The sequence below is a fragment of the Chiloscyllium plagiosum genome, unplaced genomic scaffold (assembly GCF_037043375.1).
Source record: "Chiloscyllium plagiosum isolate Xiang-an unplaced genomic scaffold, Cpla_swu_hap1 HiC_scaffold_10, whole genome shotgun sequence".
Taxonomy (NCBI): domain Eukaryota; kingdom Metazoa; phylum Chordata; class Chondrichthyes; order Orectolobiformes; family Hemiscylliidae; genus Chiloscyllium; species Chiloscyllium plagiosum.
The window spans coordinates 60165231-60183113 of record NW_028270148.1 but is presented as its reverse complement, the minus strand read 5'-3'; the positions used below and the strand labels follow the sequence as shown (position 1 = coordinate 60183113).

The following is a 17883-nucleotide window of genomic DNA, read 5'->3' as shown; positions in this document are numbered from 1 at the left end:
TAAAATAACTTCACCTACGTACCCCTCAATTCACTGCTATCCATGTGTATGTCCAGCAGTCGCTTAAATGTCCCTAGTGACTCTGCTTCCACGACCACAGCTGAATTCCATGTATTCATAGCTCTCTGCGTAAAGAACCTTCCTCTGATATACCCTCTATACCTTTCTCCTAATATCTTAAAACTATGACCCCTCGTGCCACTTTCCCTCGGGAAAAGTCTCTGGCTATTGACTCTATCCATGCCTCTCATTATCTTGTATTCCTCGATCAGGTCACCTGTCTTCCTCCTCCTTTCCAGAGAGAAAACTCTGAGCTTAGTCAACCTCTCTTCATAAGGCAAGCCCTTCAGTCCAGGCAGCATCCTGGTAAACCTTCTTAGCACACTCTGCAAAACCTCTATCTTTCTTATAGTAGGGTGACTCAGAACTGGACGCCATATTCCAAGTGTGGTCTCACCAGGGTCTTGTAGAGCTGTAGCAAAACCTCGCAGCTCTTAAACTCGATTCCCCTGTTATTGAAAACCAAAACACTATATGCTTTCTTAACAACCCTATCCACTTGGGTAGCAACTTTGAGGGATCTATGTACTTGAACACCCAGATCCCTCTGTTCCTCCACACTGCCAAGAGTCCTGACTTAAATCCTATATTCAGCAATCGAGTTCGACCTTCCAAAGTGCATGACTTTGCATTTATCCCGGTTGAACTCCACCTGTCATTTCTCAGCCCAGCTCTGCATCCTGTCTATGCAGCCTGCAATAGCCTTTGATAGAATCAACGGCACCTCCAACCTTTGTTATACTGTATAGCTAGGGATGGGTGGTGTGCTGTGTCAAGTCAGATGCTTTTGGAACTGTTTTTTAGAATTGCACTGTAAGCAGTTTTTAAATTATTCCTTTTTGTATTTATGTAACATACTATACATTTTTAGGTTTCTTCAACAGCAGTAGCAGAGCTCATGGTCAACACTGCCAAATTAACATTTTTCATTGTGTTGACATCCATCCTGAGAGCTGGAATTTTTAACCTCTACCAAAAGTTTCTAATGTTGTTTGCAGCTGATTTCAGTGTTTAATGCTTGTAAAGACACCGCCTTATGTGATCAGGCTTATGTTTATTGATTTTGTGACCCCATTGGCTCAGTGGTTAGCACTGTTGCCTCACAGCACCAGGGTCCCAGGTTCGATTCCAGCCTCTGGTGACTGTCTGTGTGGAGTTTGCACTTTCTCCATGTGTCTGCATGGGTTTCCTCCGGGTGCTCTGGTTTCCTCCCACAGTCCAAAGATGTGTAGGTCAGGTGAATTGACCATGCTAAATTGCCTGTAGTGTTCAGTGCATTAGTCAGAGGGAAATGGGTCTGGGCGGGTTACTCTTCGGAAGGTCGATGTGGACTGGTTGGGCCGAAAGGCCTGTTTCCACACTGTAAGGAATCTAATCTAATCTCTGTCATCTTCAACTGTCTTCTTTCATTACTGGGTTCTGCCTTCTTTCTCCAGTGTTATAGAAGTGGATGTAGATTGTTTTTGTTATGATTAGAAGTCATACGACACTAGATTATAGCTCAACAGGCTTATTTGAAATCACGAGCTTTCAGACCACTGTTCCTTCGTCAGTTAAAGCACTTCACCTTATGAAGGAGCAGTGCTCTGAAAGCTTGTGATTTCAGATATACCTGTTGGATTATAACCTGGTGTCATTTGACTTCTAAGCGTGTCCACCCCAATCTAACACTAGCATCTCCACATCTTTATAATTATAAAGTCGTCAGTACCACAGCTTAGAGTTCAAAATAGTGCCCGCAAGTTCTGAACGGTCTAGATCATTCTGTCGTCTTTTCACTAGAAAATAGAGTTTGTGACGGGGACAGTGATTTGCTGGAGGAAGTTACAGCTTGCCCAAGTTTGTCAGACAGGTAACATAGAATGTACATGTCACTTCACCTCATTGTCAAGGGTTTGGTAAATTAGATAAAGGAAGCAGGTAACTTGAGGGATTCTACATGTGATGGTGGAAGCACGGGAAGAGAAATAAAATTCCTGGAGGCACTTGGGCAATACATAAAGGGTTAGGATTAGAACCAAGCAAAACCATCTCAGATGATTAAGAAAATAATATGGTTGACTATGCTAAAAGCTGCAGAGAGGTTAAAGAGGCACAATGCATTTGTCCAAGCACAGAATTTCATTAATAACTTGGGGTTATTTTGAAGCTGATGGGATAAGAATCTTATCGGGATTCAGATAGTGTGGCAGCAAGATGTTTACGCACTTCGCAAAGTTTACAAATGGGTCTGTTATCAATATTAAGCTAATAATTTGCTGTATGTTTTGGAGTGAGTTTGGAATTAATGGGCTTTGTTGTGGTACTGAAGGAATGGACATGAAGCAGGATGGTGTGTTGAGAACATTGTGTGAACAGTGGATATCAACTAATGAGCTTCCATTTTCTGCTCACAGACAAGAGAAATGGCTGCCACCACCCTTAGTGGTCTGTTACAGTGCAACTTCCTGACCATGGATTCCTCCATGCAGAGTCATTTTGAACAGCTCTGCAAGACCAGACTTCCAAAGAAGAGAAAGAGAGATCCAGGCATAGCAGTGGATACAATTCCTCCAGCAGGTAAGAAGAATTAGCCTGTGTGTCAGAAGCTACTTAGAAGTTAATCATCTAATATTTTACATTTTGGTTTCCCCTTTTGGTTGTCTGGAAGATGAACGTGCAATAAGTGAGCAAAAGTTAAAATTCACTGAGTTTTTTGAGGATGCAGATTTGATAAAATTTCTAATGGTTTTCGCCCACCCCTGTAGATTTGGTTCGTCGACACGCTGGAGTATTGGGACTAAGTGCCTGCATTTTATCGAGCCCGTATGAAGTGCCAACTTGGATGCCACAACTTCTGATGAACCTCAGTGTTCACCTTAATGATCCACAACCTATAGAGGTAAAATGAAACAATTATTTAAATACATTGCATTTTCAGATGTTGTGTTGAATTGTGAATATGGCAATATCAAAAACCTCAAATTACCTATTTCTAATTCCATGAGGAGCTCCAACTGCATATCTCCATTCATGTCACCCAATATTAAATTGTATTAGATTGGCCATATAGACTACATTTTCTGGTATGTGTAAATTTTACATCTGAGTGATTTGAAACTAATACATTGCTTTGAATGGAAGTATGCTGTTCTGTCCACATGCGTAGCTGGTACATCATTGTGCAGTTTCAGGTTAGCTTTGCACATAAGCAGGGATCTTGGTAGTAATGACAGCAGAAAATGGGCTGTTGTTTAAGTGTATAAGAACATAAACAACAAAAGGGAAATATAACTTTTATTAGTAATAAGTTTTTTTTTAAGACATTAACAAAATCTCAAAACATTTCAAACCTTGACAGTGTTTACTAGGGTTGGGAACCAAAAATAAGAGAGCAGGCAAAAGAAATCCAAGGTTCAGGCTGAGTTTGTAGAGAAATGAAAGCTTCTCTCTGGTAGAGATGGTGCTTTATACAGTTGTTGAATTGGGGCTTGCCCTGTCTGCTCCCTCCGCAGCACATTCTTCCATGGGCCAGCATATTTTTGCCATGTTGCAGGCTAGCTACTTATCCATGCTATCCTGTGCTCCAAAGTAGCAGTGGGTATTGTGATAGTAGATGGTGCAGCTTTGCATCTGCCTCTATAATGTTCTGGTCTCTGGAGATGGTTCCACGAAGTCATGAGCAAGTAGATGTTCTAGCCCCCTTGGTATTTGGATAATGACGTTTTAGAGTCAGCAAGTCAGTTAACATAGAAACAGGGCTGAAAATGTGTTGCTGGAAAAGCGCAGCAGGTCAGGCAGCATCCAGGGAACGTTTCGGGCATAAGCCCTTCTTCAGGAAACATAGAAACAGGACCTTTGTGCTATGCTGATCAACAAACATCAAACTAATCCCAGTTACCTTGATCTATAGTCTACTATGCCCTGACAATTTAAGTACATCACTTTCTCAGAGAGCAAGTTCCATATTTCTACCACCCTCTGGGTGAAATAAACTTGTTCTCAGATCCCCTCTAACCAATTTGCTTCTCACCTTAAACTTGCACCCAAATCTTAGATATAATTGCATTAGGAGAAGTGCAGACAATTTCACTCCACTGATTCCTGGGATGATTGGTTTGTCTTATGAAGAAATCTTGGATCCAATTGTGTTCATGAATTTAGAAGAACAAGAGGTGATCTTATTGAAGCGCGTAAGACCCTAAGTGGACTTCACAGGGTAGGTGCTGAAGAGACTAGAACCAGAGGGTGCAGTGCCTAAAGGATGATTAGTTTGTGGAACTTTTCCCCGTAGAACAGTGGAGGTAAGGTTACAGAATACTTTTAAGACTAAGTCAAATAGTTTCTTGACTAACAAAGGAGTCAAAGGGTAATGGGTACAGACAGAAAAGAGTTCACAATCACATCTGTGATATTACTTAATGGCCGAATAGGCTAGAGGACCTGAATTCCCCACTCCTACTCCTAATTCTCATGTTTGTATATTCATATGACCTTAGGATGTAAACCACTAGGTCCTGTGGACCTCTCAGCATTTAGCTTGGTTTAATGTAGTGGATTAGCCAGCACATCATCTTCAGTAAAACATTCTCCTACCACAAATAATTCCATATGCAAACATCTGTTTTTATGTACAATTTGCCCCGACTTCTGATATCTTTGAGCACAGGATCAGTTTGCTCTCCAACTGTTGCCGAATCATTTTCTTGTGGGTTCATCAGATGCGCCAAAGTCATTTTTTTTCAACTTTCCCCAAGAAGTGCATCCTTTCTTGACTCTAGCCTCTTGCTGAGACTCCATGCAGCTTTATTGCCTTTTTGGTCCTGAATTCTGTTTCAAAATGCATACCTTATGTCACTAACACCGATTTGTTCCACCACTCAATTTATTTTTGCTACTTTGTGCTCAACCTAGTCGATGTTTTATTATTCTGTATTATTCAGGTGCAGTTATTTTTCGGCACATGCCAGCTCATGTTTTTCAATTACGTATTGATTCATATTAGATTAATTTTGTCCTTAATAATTTGCAATTATACATTTCACTCAAGTGTTTCAAACTTCATTGTTTCTGCAGATGACGGTGAAGAAAACTTTATCCAATTTTCGAAGAACTCACCACGATAACTGGCAAGAACACAAGCAGCAATTCACAGATGATCAGTTGGTGATTCTTGCAGATCTCCTTGTGTCACCATGTTATTATGCCTGAGAAGGTATAAAAGCTATTGAAATCAAATACTTACAAAATCTGATATTTGTCGCATCCTGTTATCACCTGTTAATTTATTGCTAATAATTAGAATATCACAAATACGAAAATGCTGAATCTTTGGGAGGCAGCGAATTGAGCTTCAAGATTATATTCTGTATTGTGCAAAATTATTTGGAGCATTGCAGTGTGTTTGGAATAGCAGTTGGTCTCAAGCAATAGATTATAATGGAATGAAGATGTAGCTTCATATTAATACAAGGACTGAAGTAGTTTTACTTGGCTCACTTGAACTTGAGTTGAGCAGCAAAGCAAAACTTAAATGAGTGGATCACTATAGCCTGCACCTATTTTGTTAAATATTGTATTTGTAATTTCCCTTGAATGATTTATGTATTTACTTCCTCATCTCTGTACCTGCACAAATTGAATACTGTCTTGGGATAAATTATTGATTAGATTACATTTGCCTTTGCTGGGAAAGTAAATGGCACACTACCTTTTTGATTAATGCTCCCTAATCAGGTGCATATGCACTCAGTAGCATTTCGTCAGTATGGTCCTAGAATAAATGAGCAAGTAATTCTGCAGTGAATTCAGAGAAATATCTCTTATGTTATTGAGTTATCTCAAAACTATTAATTAATATCGTCAGTTCTGTGTTTTATTTTCATTGCACCCTAGTTTTGAGCACTAAATCTGATCATTATAATTGTGGTAGTTGAGAGTCAGCATTACTATACTGACTTGAGGAACTTCTTATAAATGTGAAATTCACTAATGGCTGGCCACTGCTATATACTTTTGTTCAAGCATGTGAATCTCTGAATCAGCTTCCAGAGCTTTTCCATAGCACTTATTTGCATATAAAAATCAATAAAATGCTCCCAGGATAAGGTAAAATAACGGAGATAAACTAAGGAGGTTTTCTGAGATAGGGGAAGAATGTTCTAAACTTTGCATGAATTTGTCTTTCTATGATTAGCAACAAAATCAAAATTGTGATTTCTGTCATCCGCTACTGGACCAGAATAACGAGTACTTTGCGGTGAGGAAAGGAACTAGTTTCTGTTGTTTATTTAAAATATTGCTGTTCCTTCAAGGAGGGATTCCTCAACCCGCTTCTGGGTAATAAGGAGAGAAATTAGAGGATCATTGAGGAAATGGTGATCATAATGTAATTAAGTTCTATGAGAAAAAGTGAAGATGAGGATACTTGGTGAAATTAAAATATATATCATGTAACTTAATGGGACCATATTCAGATTAAACAGAAAATTGTCAACTGCATTAATAATAAATATTGGAATGGAGATGGAAGTTACAAATTAATATATTCCAATAAAGGGGGGAAAGTGCTATGATACAGCTATTAAGCAATTATAGAACATAGAATATTACAGTGCAGTACAGGCCGTTTGGCCCTCAATGTTGCACTGACCTGTGGAACCAATCTGAAGCCCATCTAATCTACACTATTCCACTATTATCCATATGTTTATCCAATGACCATTTAAATGTCCTTAAAAGTGGCGTGTCTACTACTGTTGCAGACAGCGCGTTCCATGCCCCTACTATTCGCAGAGTAAAGAAACTATCTCTGACATCTGTCCTATAGCTACCACCCCTCAATTTAATGCTATGTCCCCTTGTGCTAGCCATCACCATCCTCCAAAAAAGGCTCTCACTGTCCACTCGATCAAATCTTCTGATTATCTTCTGTCTCAGTTAAGTCACCTCTCAACCACCTTCTCTCTAACGAAAACGGCCTCAAGTCCCTCAGCCTTTTCTCATAAGACCTTTCCTCTATAACAGGCCACACTCTAGTAAATTTCCTGTGAACCCTTTCCAAAGCTTCCATGTCCATCCTATAATGTTGTGGCCAGAACTGTAGGCAATATTCCAAGTGTGGCCGCACCAAAGTTTTGTACAGCTGCAACATGACCTCATGGCTCTGAAAGTCAATCCCTCTACCAGTAAAAACTAATACACCATATGCCTTCTTAACAACCCTATCAAACTGGGTGGTAACTTTTAAGGATCTATGTACCTGGACACCTAAACCTTTCTGTTCATCAGTACTCTTTATTCCTGTGCTCTTTCCAAAGTGAATCACCTCACACTTTCCACATTAAACTTCATCTGGCACCTCTCAGCCCAGCTCTACAGCTTATCTATGTCCCTCTGTAACCCGCAACATCCTTTGGCACTGTCCACAATTCCACCAACCTTACGGTCATCCACAAATTCACTAACCCATCCTTCTATGCCCTAATTCCAGGTCATTTATAAAAATGACAAAAAGCAGTGGCCCCAAAACAGATCCTTGCAGTACACCACTAGTAACTGACCTCCAGGATGAACATATCCCATCAACCACCACCCTCTTGTCGTCTTTCAGCTCACCAATTTCCGATCCAAACCACTAAATCACCCTCGGTTCCATGCATCCATATTTTGTGCAATAGCCTACTGTGGGGAACCTTATCAAACGCCTCACTGAAATCCATACACAACATCTACAACTTTACCCTCATCCACCTGTTTGGTCACCTTTTCAAAGAACTCTAGGTTTGTGAGGCATGACCTACACTTCACAAAACTGTGACTATCCCTAATCAATGTATTCCTTTCTAGATGATAAATCCTATCTCTTATAACCTTTTCCAACACTTTACCCACAGCCAAAGTAAGGCTCACTACTTAAAATTAAAGGTCTATAATTCCCAGGTTGTCTCTACTCCCCTTCATGAACAAGGGGACAACATGTGCTATCCTCCAGTCTTCCTGTAGACAATGACAACATAAAAATCAAAGCCAAAGGCAATCTCCTCCCTGTCTTCCCAGAAAATCCTAGGACAAATTCCCATCCGGCCCAGGGGACTTGTCTATTTTCACACTTCCCAGAATTGCTAACACCTCCTCCTTGAGAACCTCCGTTCCATCTGGTTTCCATATTCTCGTCTACAACATTGTGGATACTGATGAAAAAATTCATTTAGTGCTTCTCCTTTCTCCTTGGACTCCACGCACAACTTCCCACTACTGTCCTTGATTGGCCCTAATTTTAAGCTAGTCATTCTTTTATTCCTGATATACATATAGAAAGCTTTAGGGTTTTCCTTGATCCTATCTGCCAATGTCCCGTCCTAGCTCTTAGCTCTCTTTTTAGGATCTTCTTGACTAGCTTGTAACTCTCAAGCGCTCTAACTGAGCCTTCATCTCTGATCCTAATATAAGCCTCCTTCTTCCTTTTTACAGGAGTTTCAACGTTTTTAGTAAATCATGGCTCCCTCGCTCGACCACTTCCTCCCTGCCTGACCGGTACATATTTACCAAGGACGTGCAGTCGCTGTTCCTTGAATAAGCTCTGCATTTCAATTATGCCCATCCTATGTATCCTGAATCTTGCCTAATCACATTATAATTGCCTTTACCCCAGCTGTAACTCTTGCCTTACGGCATATACCTATTCCTTTCCAATGCTAAAGTAAACATAACTGAATTGTGGTCACTATCGCCAAAGTGCTCACCTACCTCCAAATCTAACACCTGGCCAGGTTCATTCCCCGGTACCAAATCCAGTGTGGCATCGCTCCTTGTTGGTCTGTCTACATACTGTGTCAGGAAACCCTCCTGCACTCATTGGACAAAAACAGACCCATCGAAAGTACTCAAACTGTAGAATTTCCAGTCAATATTTGTAAAGTTAAAGTCCCCCATAACAACTGACCTGTTATTCTCACTCTTATCCAGAATCATCTTTGCTATCCTTTTCTCTACAACTCTGGAACTGTTCGGAGGCCAATAGAAAGCTCTCAACAGAGTGACCTGTCCTTTCCTGTTTCTAACCTCAGCCCATATTACCTCAGTAGATGAGACCTCAAACGTCCTTTCTGCCACTGTCCTTAACTAACAATGTCACACCTCCCCCTCTGTTACCATTTTCACTGTTCTTACTGAAACATCTAAATTCCGGAGCTGCAACAACCATTCCTGTCCCTGCTCTACCCATGCCCCTGAAATGGCCACAACATCGAAGTCCCAGGTACCAACCCATGTTGCAGCTATTTTAAAATCAGTGCTAAATATTTAATAGAATATAAAGAAAGCTGTGTTAAATGTATAGAAAGCATCATGCTTTCTGTTGTAAGTTTTATCCCAACACATCCTCAGTTTTCAGGTTTGATGATTCATCTCCATCCTCCCATCAGTTTTTCACCAAGATATTCTCTTTGCTTACTTGCCTTTCCTATGTATCTTTGCATCCATTTGATGTACATTTTGCAATGAACACAAGGCTAAAGGCAGGCCATTACAGTTGCTGCTTGACTTCCCTTCCTTTCATTAACATTAAATATGACAACTTGTAGTTCTTGATAAAGTTAGAGATCATCCATCCAACTGTTCCTGCTGCTACCTCTTCCCTTGACCACGAAATCTTTTGTGTAGAAGAGTCCATTTGCAATTTCCTCTGTATTCCCTCTGCTTCCTTTTCTTCCTTCAAATTCCTAATTCAAGGGAAATGGTGGTTGCGGTAATGTCACTGGATAAATAATCTACAGGTCAAAACTATTGGACTGGGGTCACAATGGTAGCTGATGGACCTGATATTGCAGGCTTTATTAATTAAATTTTAAAGCTTATCTCTGTAATAGTGACCATGAATCCATCATTCTTCATCATCAAAGCTATCACTAATGTTCTTTAAGGAAGGCAATCTCCCATCTTTAACTATTATGGCCTACATATGACACTAGATTCACTCTAATGTGGTAGACACCTAATCTTTTCTAATTACCCTATCAGAGAATTACAGTGCGCACTCAGGAACAAGTGGGACTCAAACCTGGGTCTCCTGGTTCAGAGATAGTGACAGAACCCATTGCACCACAAGAGCTCCCTTGTTGACTTTTAACTGCTCTCTGAAATGACCTAGCAAACAATTCAGTTCAAGGTAAAATAAAGATGGGCAATAGATGCTGGCAATTGCCAGTGATGCCCTCATTACATGAATTATTTAAAAATTTATCTATAGTTTTGTGTTGTTTGAGCCCTCCTAATGTATCTGTTATTTTTAAATTATCCCTAATGATGCACTTTGTGGTAATCTTTTTACTTCAAAGGTAGTAGGCAAATGTGTACAGTTCTGGTCACTGCATTATAAGAAAGATGTGGAAGCTTTGGAAAGGGTGCAGAGGAGATTTACTGGGATGTTGCCTGGTATGGAGGGAAGGTCTTACGAGGAAAGGCTGAGGAACTTGAGGCTGTTTTTGTTAGAGAGAAGAAGGTTGAGATGTGACTTATTAGAGATATATAAGATAATCAGAGGGTTAGATAGGGTGGACAGGCCGAGCCTTTTTCCAAGTATGGTAACAGCGAGCACGAGAGGGTATAGCTTTAAATTGAGGGGTGATAGATATAGGACAGATGTCAGCGGTAGTTTCTTTACTCAGAGAGTAGTAAGGGTATGGAATGCTTTGTCTGCAACGATTCGCCAACTTTAAGTACATTTAAATCGTCATGGACAAGCATATGGATGTACATGGAATAGTGTAGGTTAGATGGTTAGTATAGGTTAGGTATGACAGGTCGGCGCAACATCAAGAACCGAAGGGCCTGTACTGCGCTGTAGTGTTCTATGTTCTATGCTGCAGCATTCAGTGTTTCAAAGTTGCTCCTTCTAATATGTTTCCCTCTTTTAGTACCTCATTCGGAAGTATATCTTCAGTTCTTTTTTAACTTCTGTGTAGAGAAGTGTAAATATTTAATTTCTGTTCCAACTTTAAACCTGATCGGTCTTTGAATCAGACCAATTTAGATCTCACCACATTTTTGGTTTTTTTTCGTAGATAGTAGTTCTGTTGACACAGATGGAAAGGAGTCTTGGTGCTACTGTTAATGAACTAAGGAGGACATTTGTTTTGTACATACGCCTGAGAATCCCTTTAGCCGCATCAATCTTCTGAAGACCCAAGAAGCTGCAAATATAATCTTTTTGTTCCCTTAAAGACATGGATCTTTTTCAGTCCAAATACATACAAATTTACAGAACAGCAGAAAATGTGTACGTATGTAAATGTTTAGTAGAATTTTCACTAATATATAGACAGTTTTTTTGCTTACTTACAAAAACATTGTAATTAAACAAAAGTCATTCTGCTGAATTTGTAAAATTCTTGTACAGTTTTGGCTCAACTTCCTCAATTTCTTGACTGCTCTTATGACAGCTCCACTGGCTATTTCATAACTTATATGTAGAGCTGTAAGAAATGTAAAAACTGTAGAAACAGGAGATGAGCTAATACATTTGTACAAAATGTAATCTTTAAAGACATAGTCTTGTGATCTTGAGATTCATTTGTAGAATGGTGTAAACTTAATAGTGGTTTTGTCTTCAAGTCATGTGCTTTACTCATAGTTATATGGTTTATGCTTTCGAGAAAATATTTTAGCCCCCAGCTTTGCTAAACTTGAGAGGGTTTATTGTGCTGTCGGTCTTGGTGTGTTTAAATAATTTTAATATGTATCAATATTTTCCGTTTTTTATCCAATTTGTTTTTACCTATATTTGCTTTTTTCAGCTATTAAACATTGGTTACATATGATGCGTGGAGGCATTATATGTATCCTTTGGATGATTAGCATTATGATAAACTATGGGTAAAATGTCAGATCATATTGTTGTGCAGTTGCTCATTATAACATGTCAAAGACTTAACCACTATATAGGATAGTGCTGAAAAGAAGTGGTTTTTGATGTACTATTTGGTTATTTTAAAGCCAATAAATGGATTGTTTGTAACAAATTTGTGTTACTTTGTGAAAATGTCTCTATTTTAGATACGTATTTATGTCTATTTTTAAATAAGTTTTAAGATATTAAAACAGATTCTGTAGGAGGACAACGGTCTTCAGTATTCCTTCAGTCTTCACCTGATAAAATTGTTCTGGATTTGGTCAAATAGGTTCTTTCACATCCATCCCTACAGTTTGCTGGAATTGTCAGATTTATTTCACCTTCTTGGTTCCATGCATGGATCTGTACCTATATGTTAACAAAATCACGTATTCAGTTGTTGGAATATATTCTCATTTTACCAGGTAGAAAGTTACTGGAGGGTAGTGACAACCTCCGTTACTTGGTATACCCCTTGCTCATGTTTTTGGGAGACAGACTGATGATTCTTAGAGACTACTGTGTTCTGCATTTGTGGTTACAAAAGTTGGAGGCTTTGAATCCTAATTGTAGTTCTAAAAAACATTGTGTTGAACAGGGGAGTGGAATCCTTCTCCTTTTTTGCATCTCAAGTTCGTTTGGATCTAAACCTGTTGGTGGACGAGAACTCAAGGCATTTTTCTGGTGGATAGAGTTTATTTATTAAACTTATTCCACATACCACTTTGTCTTCTCCACCCTCCCCTTATATTTACTCAGTTAATCAATTAACCCTAGTCAGAAGCCTAACTCTTATTAAACTGACTTCTCATCAAATAAAACTCTTCAGGATATATAATCTTTGAACAGAAATGAATGAAAAATGTACATTTTTATATTCTACAACTTAAAACATATTCCCTCTTCTTTAAGCAAACAAAATTATAATGTTTTATCACAAAATGATCTGAATGAAAAGCATTTTTATTTGTGTTCTTGTAACTCTTCGTACCACCAGGCATCCTCTTCAATGATATCTAATAATTTATTTGAGCAAGCCCGTTTTTCTGTCTGACAGATGGTGATTTGCATCTACTGCCTTAATTATGGAGACTTCTTTCTGCTTTTTCTGCATGCTAGCAAAGTTAATCCTCGATTCCCAGTGACACACTTCTTCACTTGAAGAGAATAGTTATGTAAACAACATTCTCTCGTCAAGTTTTCTCATTACTCCTTGTGTAGAATTTCCATTATAATATTGGATAAAAATACCCACTGTATCTGTCGCCTCTAAAAATGCCAAGGATTCAACACTAAGGTACTTTATCTATCATTGTTATTTTCCTGATTTACTAAGTCATTGGATCACATTTACTATTCTTTTCCTCCAGGAATATGTAACAACCTACCATACTCAGAACAGCCATCTGCACCATTGGAATGTGTAATATCACTTAAAAAGTAGTCGCTTTATATTTTCTGGGTCACCCAAGACTGGACAATTGGAGTTTGTATTTTTCTGAACTCCATTTCTTCAACATTTTATTTGCTCTTGACTTCATTAACAGTAGCAAGTTCCACCAGAGTGTTCAGTTCCAATATATCATACCCAGCAGCAAGTCTAGTCTGTGTGTGCAACCAGTTTAACCATCTTAGACTTAGTAGGTCTGTTTCTTCCCAGGATGCAAGAATTCATTCTTTGAGGATCTTGTCAGATTTGCCGAGATGCATTTTAGTACTTTCTAAGTACGACTACTGATCCAAATTCATTCCTGATTTATTCTACTTTTTGTCTAATCCTATCCATTTAAAGACACCCATAGCCTGACTTTCAATCTTAAATTTCCTTTTTATTTATTACACTAGGGCAATCCTATGGAATTTAAACACAGAAAATCATCTATGTGTAGTATAAAGTTAGGTATTTTTTAAGAGACCACAAGATTGCTGAGTTTGTTGTAAGCCAGATGTTATCTGTTTTCAGCAAGAGGCACCTGAGAAATGCCCAACCCTTACCACTTCATTCAAACCAGAAGCGCATTTGTTTAATTTCCACAGCCTCGCTTCAATATTGTCCATTTCTGTAGTGGGTTTCAAAAGTACTTGCCTTTTAAATTTTCATCCTGCAGAGATGCAGCTTTTATAACATTTGACTTATATTCCAGGAGTACGTTCCTAAAGAACCTATGATGATTTTTACGATCACTTTTCCTGAGTAATAAACTCTAGTCTAAACTCTTGGTCACTGAATCTTCCTTCAAAATCCTGAACCTGGTCAGGGTTTAGCTTTGTCTGACCCATCAGGGAGTGCTTTTGCTGCATTACAATTTGGCTGGCTGTTTTCTGGTATCTTGGCATATCCAGTACATACAATTCTTTTCAGCTACCCAACACTTTGTTTGCCTTTTATTCGTTTACCTTCGAGTTTGTTTGTAATTCCTAAAACTTCTCCCTTGTTCATGAATGCCCTGCTCCGTGCATGCAGAACATTTAAGTGCTCTGAAAATAGGAACTAATTGTTTCCCAAAACAGGGGCAATTACTTAGCTCCAAAGGAACTTTTGAGAAAAATGCAAAAGAAAATTTGTGGATAGTGAATTGTGATGGTGATACTGAATGACTTCAGAGCGACATTGACAAGTTGGCCAAATAGGCAGACACTTTACAGATGAATTTCATTGCACAGAAATGTGAGGTAATGCATTTTGGTAGAAGAAACATGGAGGGACAGGACAGGCTCAATGGTACAACATTTGAGGGGCATTCAGGTGAAGAGAGACTCTGTGTCAAGTGCATAACCCTTTGAAGGTGACTGGGCAAGTTGAAACAGTTAAGAAGGCCAATAGGATCCTTGGATTAATAGGTAGAGTATAAACGCAAAGCAGTTTATGCTACATCTCTGCCGATCATTGGTCAGACCATATTTGGAGTGTTGTTTTCAGTATGGGCACCTATTTCAGGGAAGATGTTAAATGTCCTGGAGAGAGTGCAAAGCAGATTTACTAGAATGATTCCTGGAATGAAGGATTTTAGATACGAGGAAAGATCAGAGAAATTGGGTTTACTCTCCTTGAAGCAGAGAGGATTAAGACGTGACCTAATTGAGGTGTTCAAAATAATGATCAGTTTTGACAGGGTAAAGGATTTTTGTTTTCTTTCACTAGTTGGAAAGACTAATAGTTATAATTTCAAGATTGTCAGCAAGACTGTGAGACAGAAGATGAGAAACTTTCTTACTGAGTTGTTAGGATTTGGAATGCGCTGCCTGGGAGAGTGATGAAGGCAAATACCATAGAAGGTTCCAAAAGAGCTGGATATATATTTGAAAGTGATTGATTGATTAAAAGGGCTGGAGAACAGAATTAGGAATTTTTCAGGAGCTGATACAGACATGATGGGTCGAATAAACTTTGGTAAAATTCTATGATTCTACATGGACAGTACCATTTGCAGTGAGATATTTGTATGGACTCCTTAGGCCAGGGTGAACGTTAATTTGCAATTTTATGAACCATTTCACCTCTTACATGATTTCTTTCATACAGTCCATTACTAAAGGAACTTTCTACTGTCATATTCATTACCTCAGTATTTATATTTTCACACTTATCATTAGCAAATTCCACGCTCGGTTGTTAGGACAGATTTAGCTGGCACCCAGAGTATGATTCTACACATTTCTCCACAATTACTCTTTATATTTCCAATTTACATTTAATTTAAATTTAAAAGAGATTAAGTGCTATATGAACTTCCTTGTTTGCTGTCTGTGAGAATGCTTCAAATGAGGAGAGGCTGAATAGGCTGGGGCTAATTCCCTGGAGTGTCAGAGTCTGAGGGGTGACCTTATGGAGATTTATAAAATCATGAGGGGCATGGATAGGGTAAATAGACAAGGTCTTTTCCCTGTGACGGGGGGAGGGGGGAATCCAAAACTAAAGAGTTTAGGGTGAGGGGGGAAAAGATTTAAAGGGACCGACGGGGCAACTTTTCCATGCAGAAGGTGGTGCGTGTATGGAATGAGCTGCCAGAGGAAGTGGTGGAGGCAGGTACAATTACAACATTTAAAAGGCATCAGGATGGGTGTATGAGTTGGAAGGGTTTAAAGATATATGGGTAAAGTACTGGCAAATGGGACTAGATTTATTTAGATGGGTCCACTACTTTTCATCACTTATATAAATGATTTGGATGCGAGCATAGGAGGTACAGTTAGTAAGTTTGCAGATGACACCAAAATTGGAGGTGTAGTGGATAGCGAAGAGGGTTACCTCAGATTACAACAGGATCTTGACCAGATGGGCCAATGGGTTGAGAAGTGGCAGATGGAGTTAAATTCAGATAAATGCAAGGTGCTGCATTTTGGGAAAGCAAATCTTAGCAGGACTTATACACTTAATGGTAAGGTCGTAGGGAGTGTTGCTGAACAAAGAGACTTTGGAGTGCAGGTTCATAGCTCCTTGAAAGTGGTAGATAGGATAGTGAAGAAGGCATTTGGTATGCTTTCCTTTATTGGTCAGAGTATTGAGTACAGGAGTTGGGAGGTCATGGTGCAGCTGTACAGGACATTGGTTAGGCCACTGTTGGAATATTGCATGCAATTCTGGTCTCCTTCCTATCGGAACAATGTTGTGAAACTTGAATGGGTTCAGAAAAGATTTACAAGGATGTTGCCAGGGTTGGAGGATACGAGCTATAGGGAGAGGCTGAACAGGCTTGGGACTGTTTTCCCTGGAGTGTCGGAGGCTGAGCGGTGACCTTCTAGAGGTTTACAAAATTATGAGGGAAATGGATAGGGTAAATTGGCAAAGTCTTTTCACTGGGGTCAGGGAGTCCAGAACTAGAGATCATAATTTAAGGTGAGAGGGGAAAGATATAAGAGACCTAAGGGGCGAAGGATGGTATGTGTATGGAATGAGCTGCCAGAGGAAATGGTGGAGGCTAGTACAATTGTAACTTTTAAAAGGCGTCCAGATGGGTTTATGAATAGGAAGGGTTTGGAGGGATATGGGCCGAGTGCTGGCAGGTGGGAACTAGATTGGGTTGGGGTATGTGGTCAGCATGGACTAGTTACCCTGCTTACTGGCATCATTATTACTACATGCCGGTCTTGACTCTATATCGGTCAGCATGGATAAGTTGGACTGAAGTCAGTTTCCGTAATTTACGTTTCTCTGACTAGTTACCCTGCTTACTACTGGCATCATTATTGCTACATGCCCTTCTTGTCATCTTGATCCCTTGACTTGTCATAAAATTTCAGTTGCTATCAGGAAACAGAAAATGTGTGTCATAGAAATTGCTAAGTTGTCTGAATGGCTGGTTGGTGATGCAGAATGATTCCAACAGCATGGGTTCAGTTCCTGCACCGGCTGAGGTTACCATGAAGGATTCTCCTCGTTGAACTCTCCCCTTGCCTGAGATGTGGTGACCCTCCGGTTAAACCACCACCAGTTTTGTGTCTCATGAGCAGCTTTTCTCCTGGATGATTTACCTCTAGTCCACATCAGTTATATAGACTCTTATTCCAACAAAGTACTGGATATTGATTCCTAATGTAATTGGGAGAATAAGCATTTACTGTGGTCTCTGGATTTATTATCAAATACTTGCTCTGAGCATAAGACTTTCCATTTTTATAGTTTAGAAACATTAGGTTTAATGTCAGTAGAAATAACATTGCTGAAATGAATCATTCAGAATTTATAATTTGAGGTGTGACTTAATTTAATTAAATTGGACTTATTTAACTCTTGCTTCATTTTTAGTACACTTACAAGCCCTGTTCTTAACGCCTAATGCCCAAGTGTTGTGTCACAAATAAAGACAAAAAAAAACACAACTTGCTGAAAAAAAATCACTCAGCCGGTCTGGTAGCATCTGTGGAGAGATATCAGAGTTAACGCTTCCGGTCCCCTGGACCCTTCTGCTGGATGTACTTTTGGCCAGCCGGTTTAATGCAGTTTGGGATATCAA

The 17883-nt window shown here is 39.3% G+C and overlaps 1 protein-coding gene across 2 annotated transcripts in view; it reads left to right on the top strand.

Annotated features, from left to right (window-relative positions):
* The window catches only part of LOC122552867 (proteasome activator complex subunit 4-like), a 194689-nt gene extending 182630 nt beyond the window's left edge, over positions 1–12059 (top strand). For both annotated transcript variants that reach the window (XM_043695950.2, XM_043695948.2), the window contains 4 exons: positions 2457–2619; positions 2808–2941; positions 5116–5254; positions 11103–12059. In XM_043695950.2, coding sequence (XP_043551885.2) covers positions 2457–2619; positions 2808–2941; positions 5116–5250 — 432 coding nt within the window. In that variant the 3' untranslated portion in view covers positions 5251–5254; positions 11103–12059. The remainder of the gene's footprint in view (positions 1–2456; positions 2620–2807; positions 2942–5115; positions 5255–11102) is intronic.
* Positions 12060–17883: the final 5824 nt, after the last annotated feature.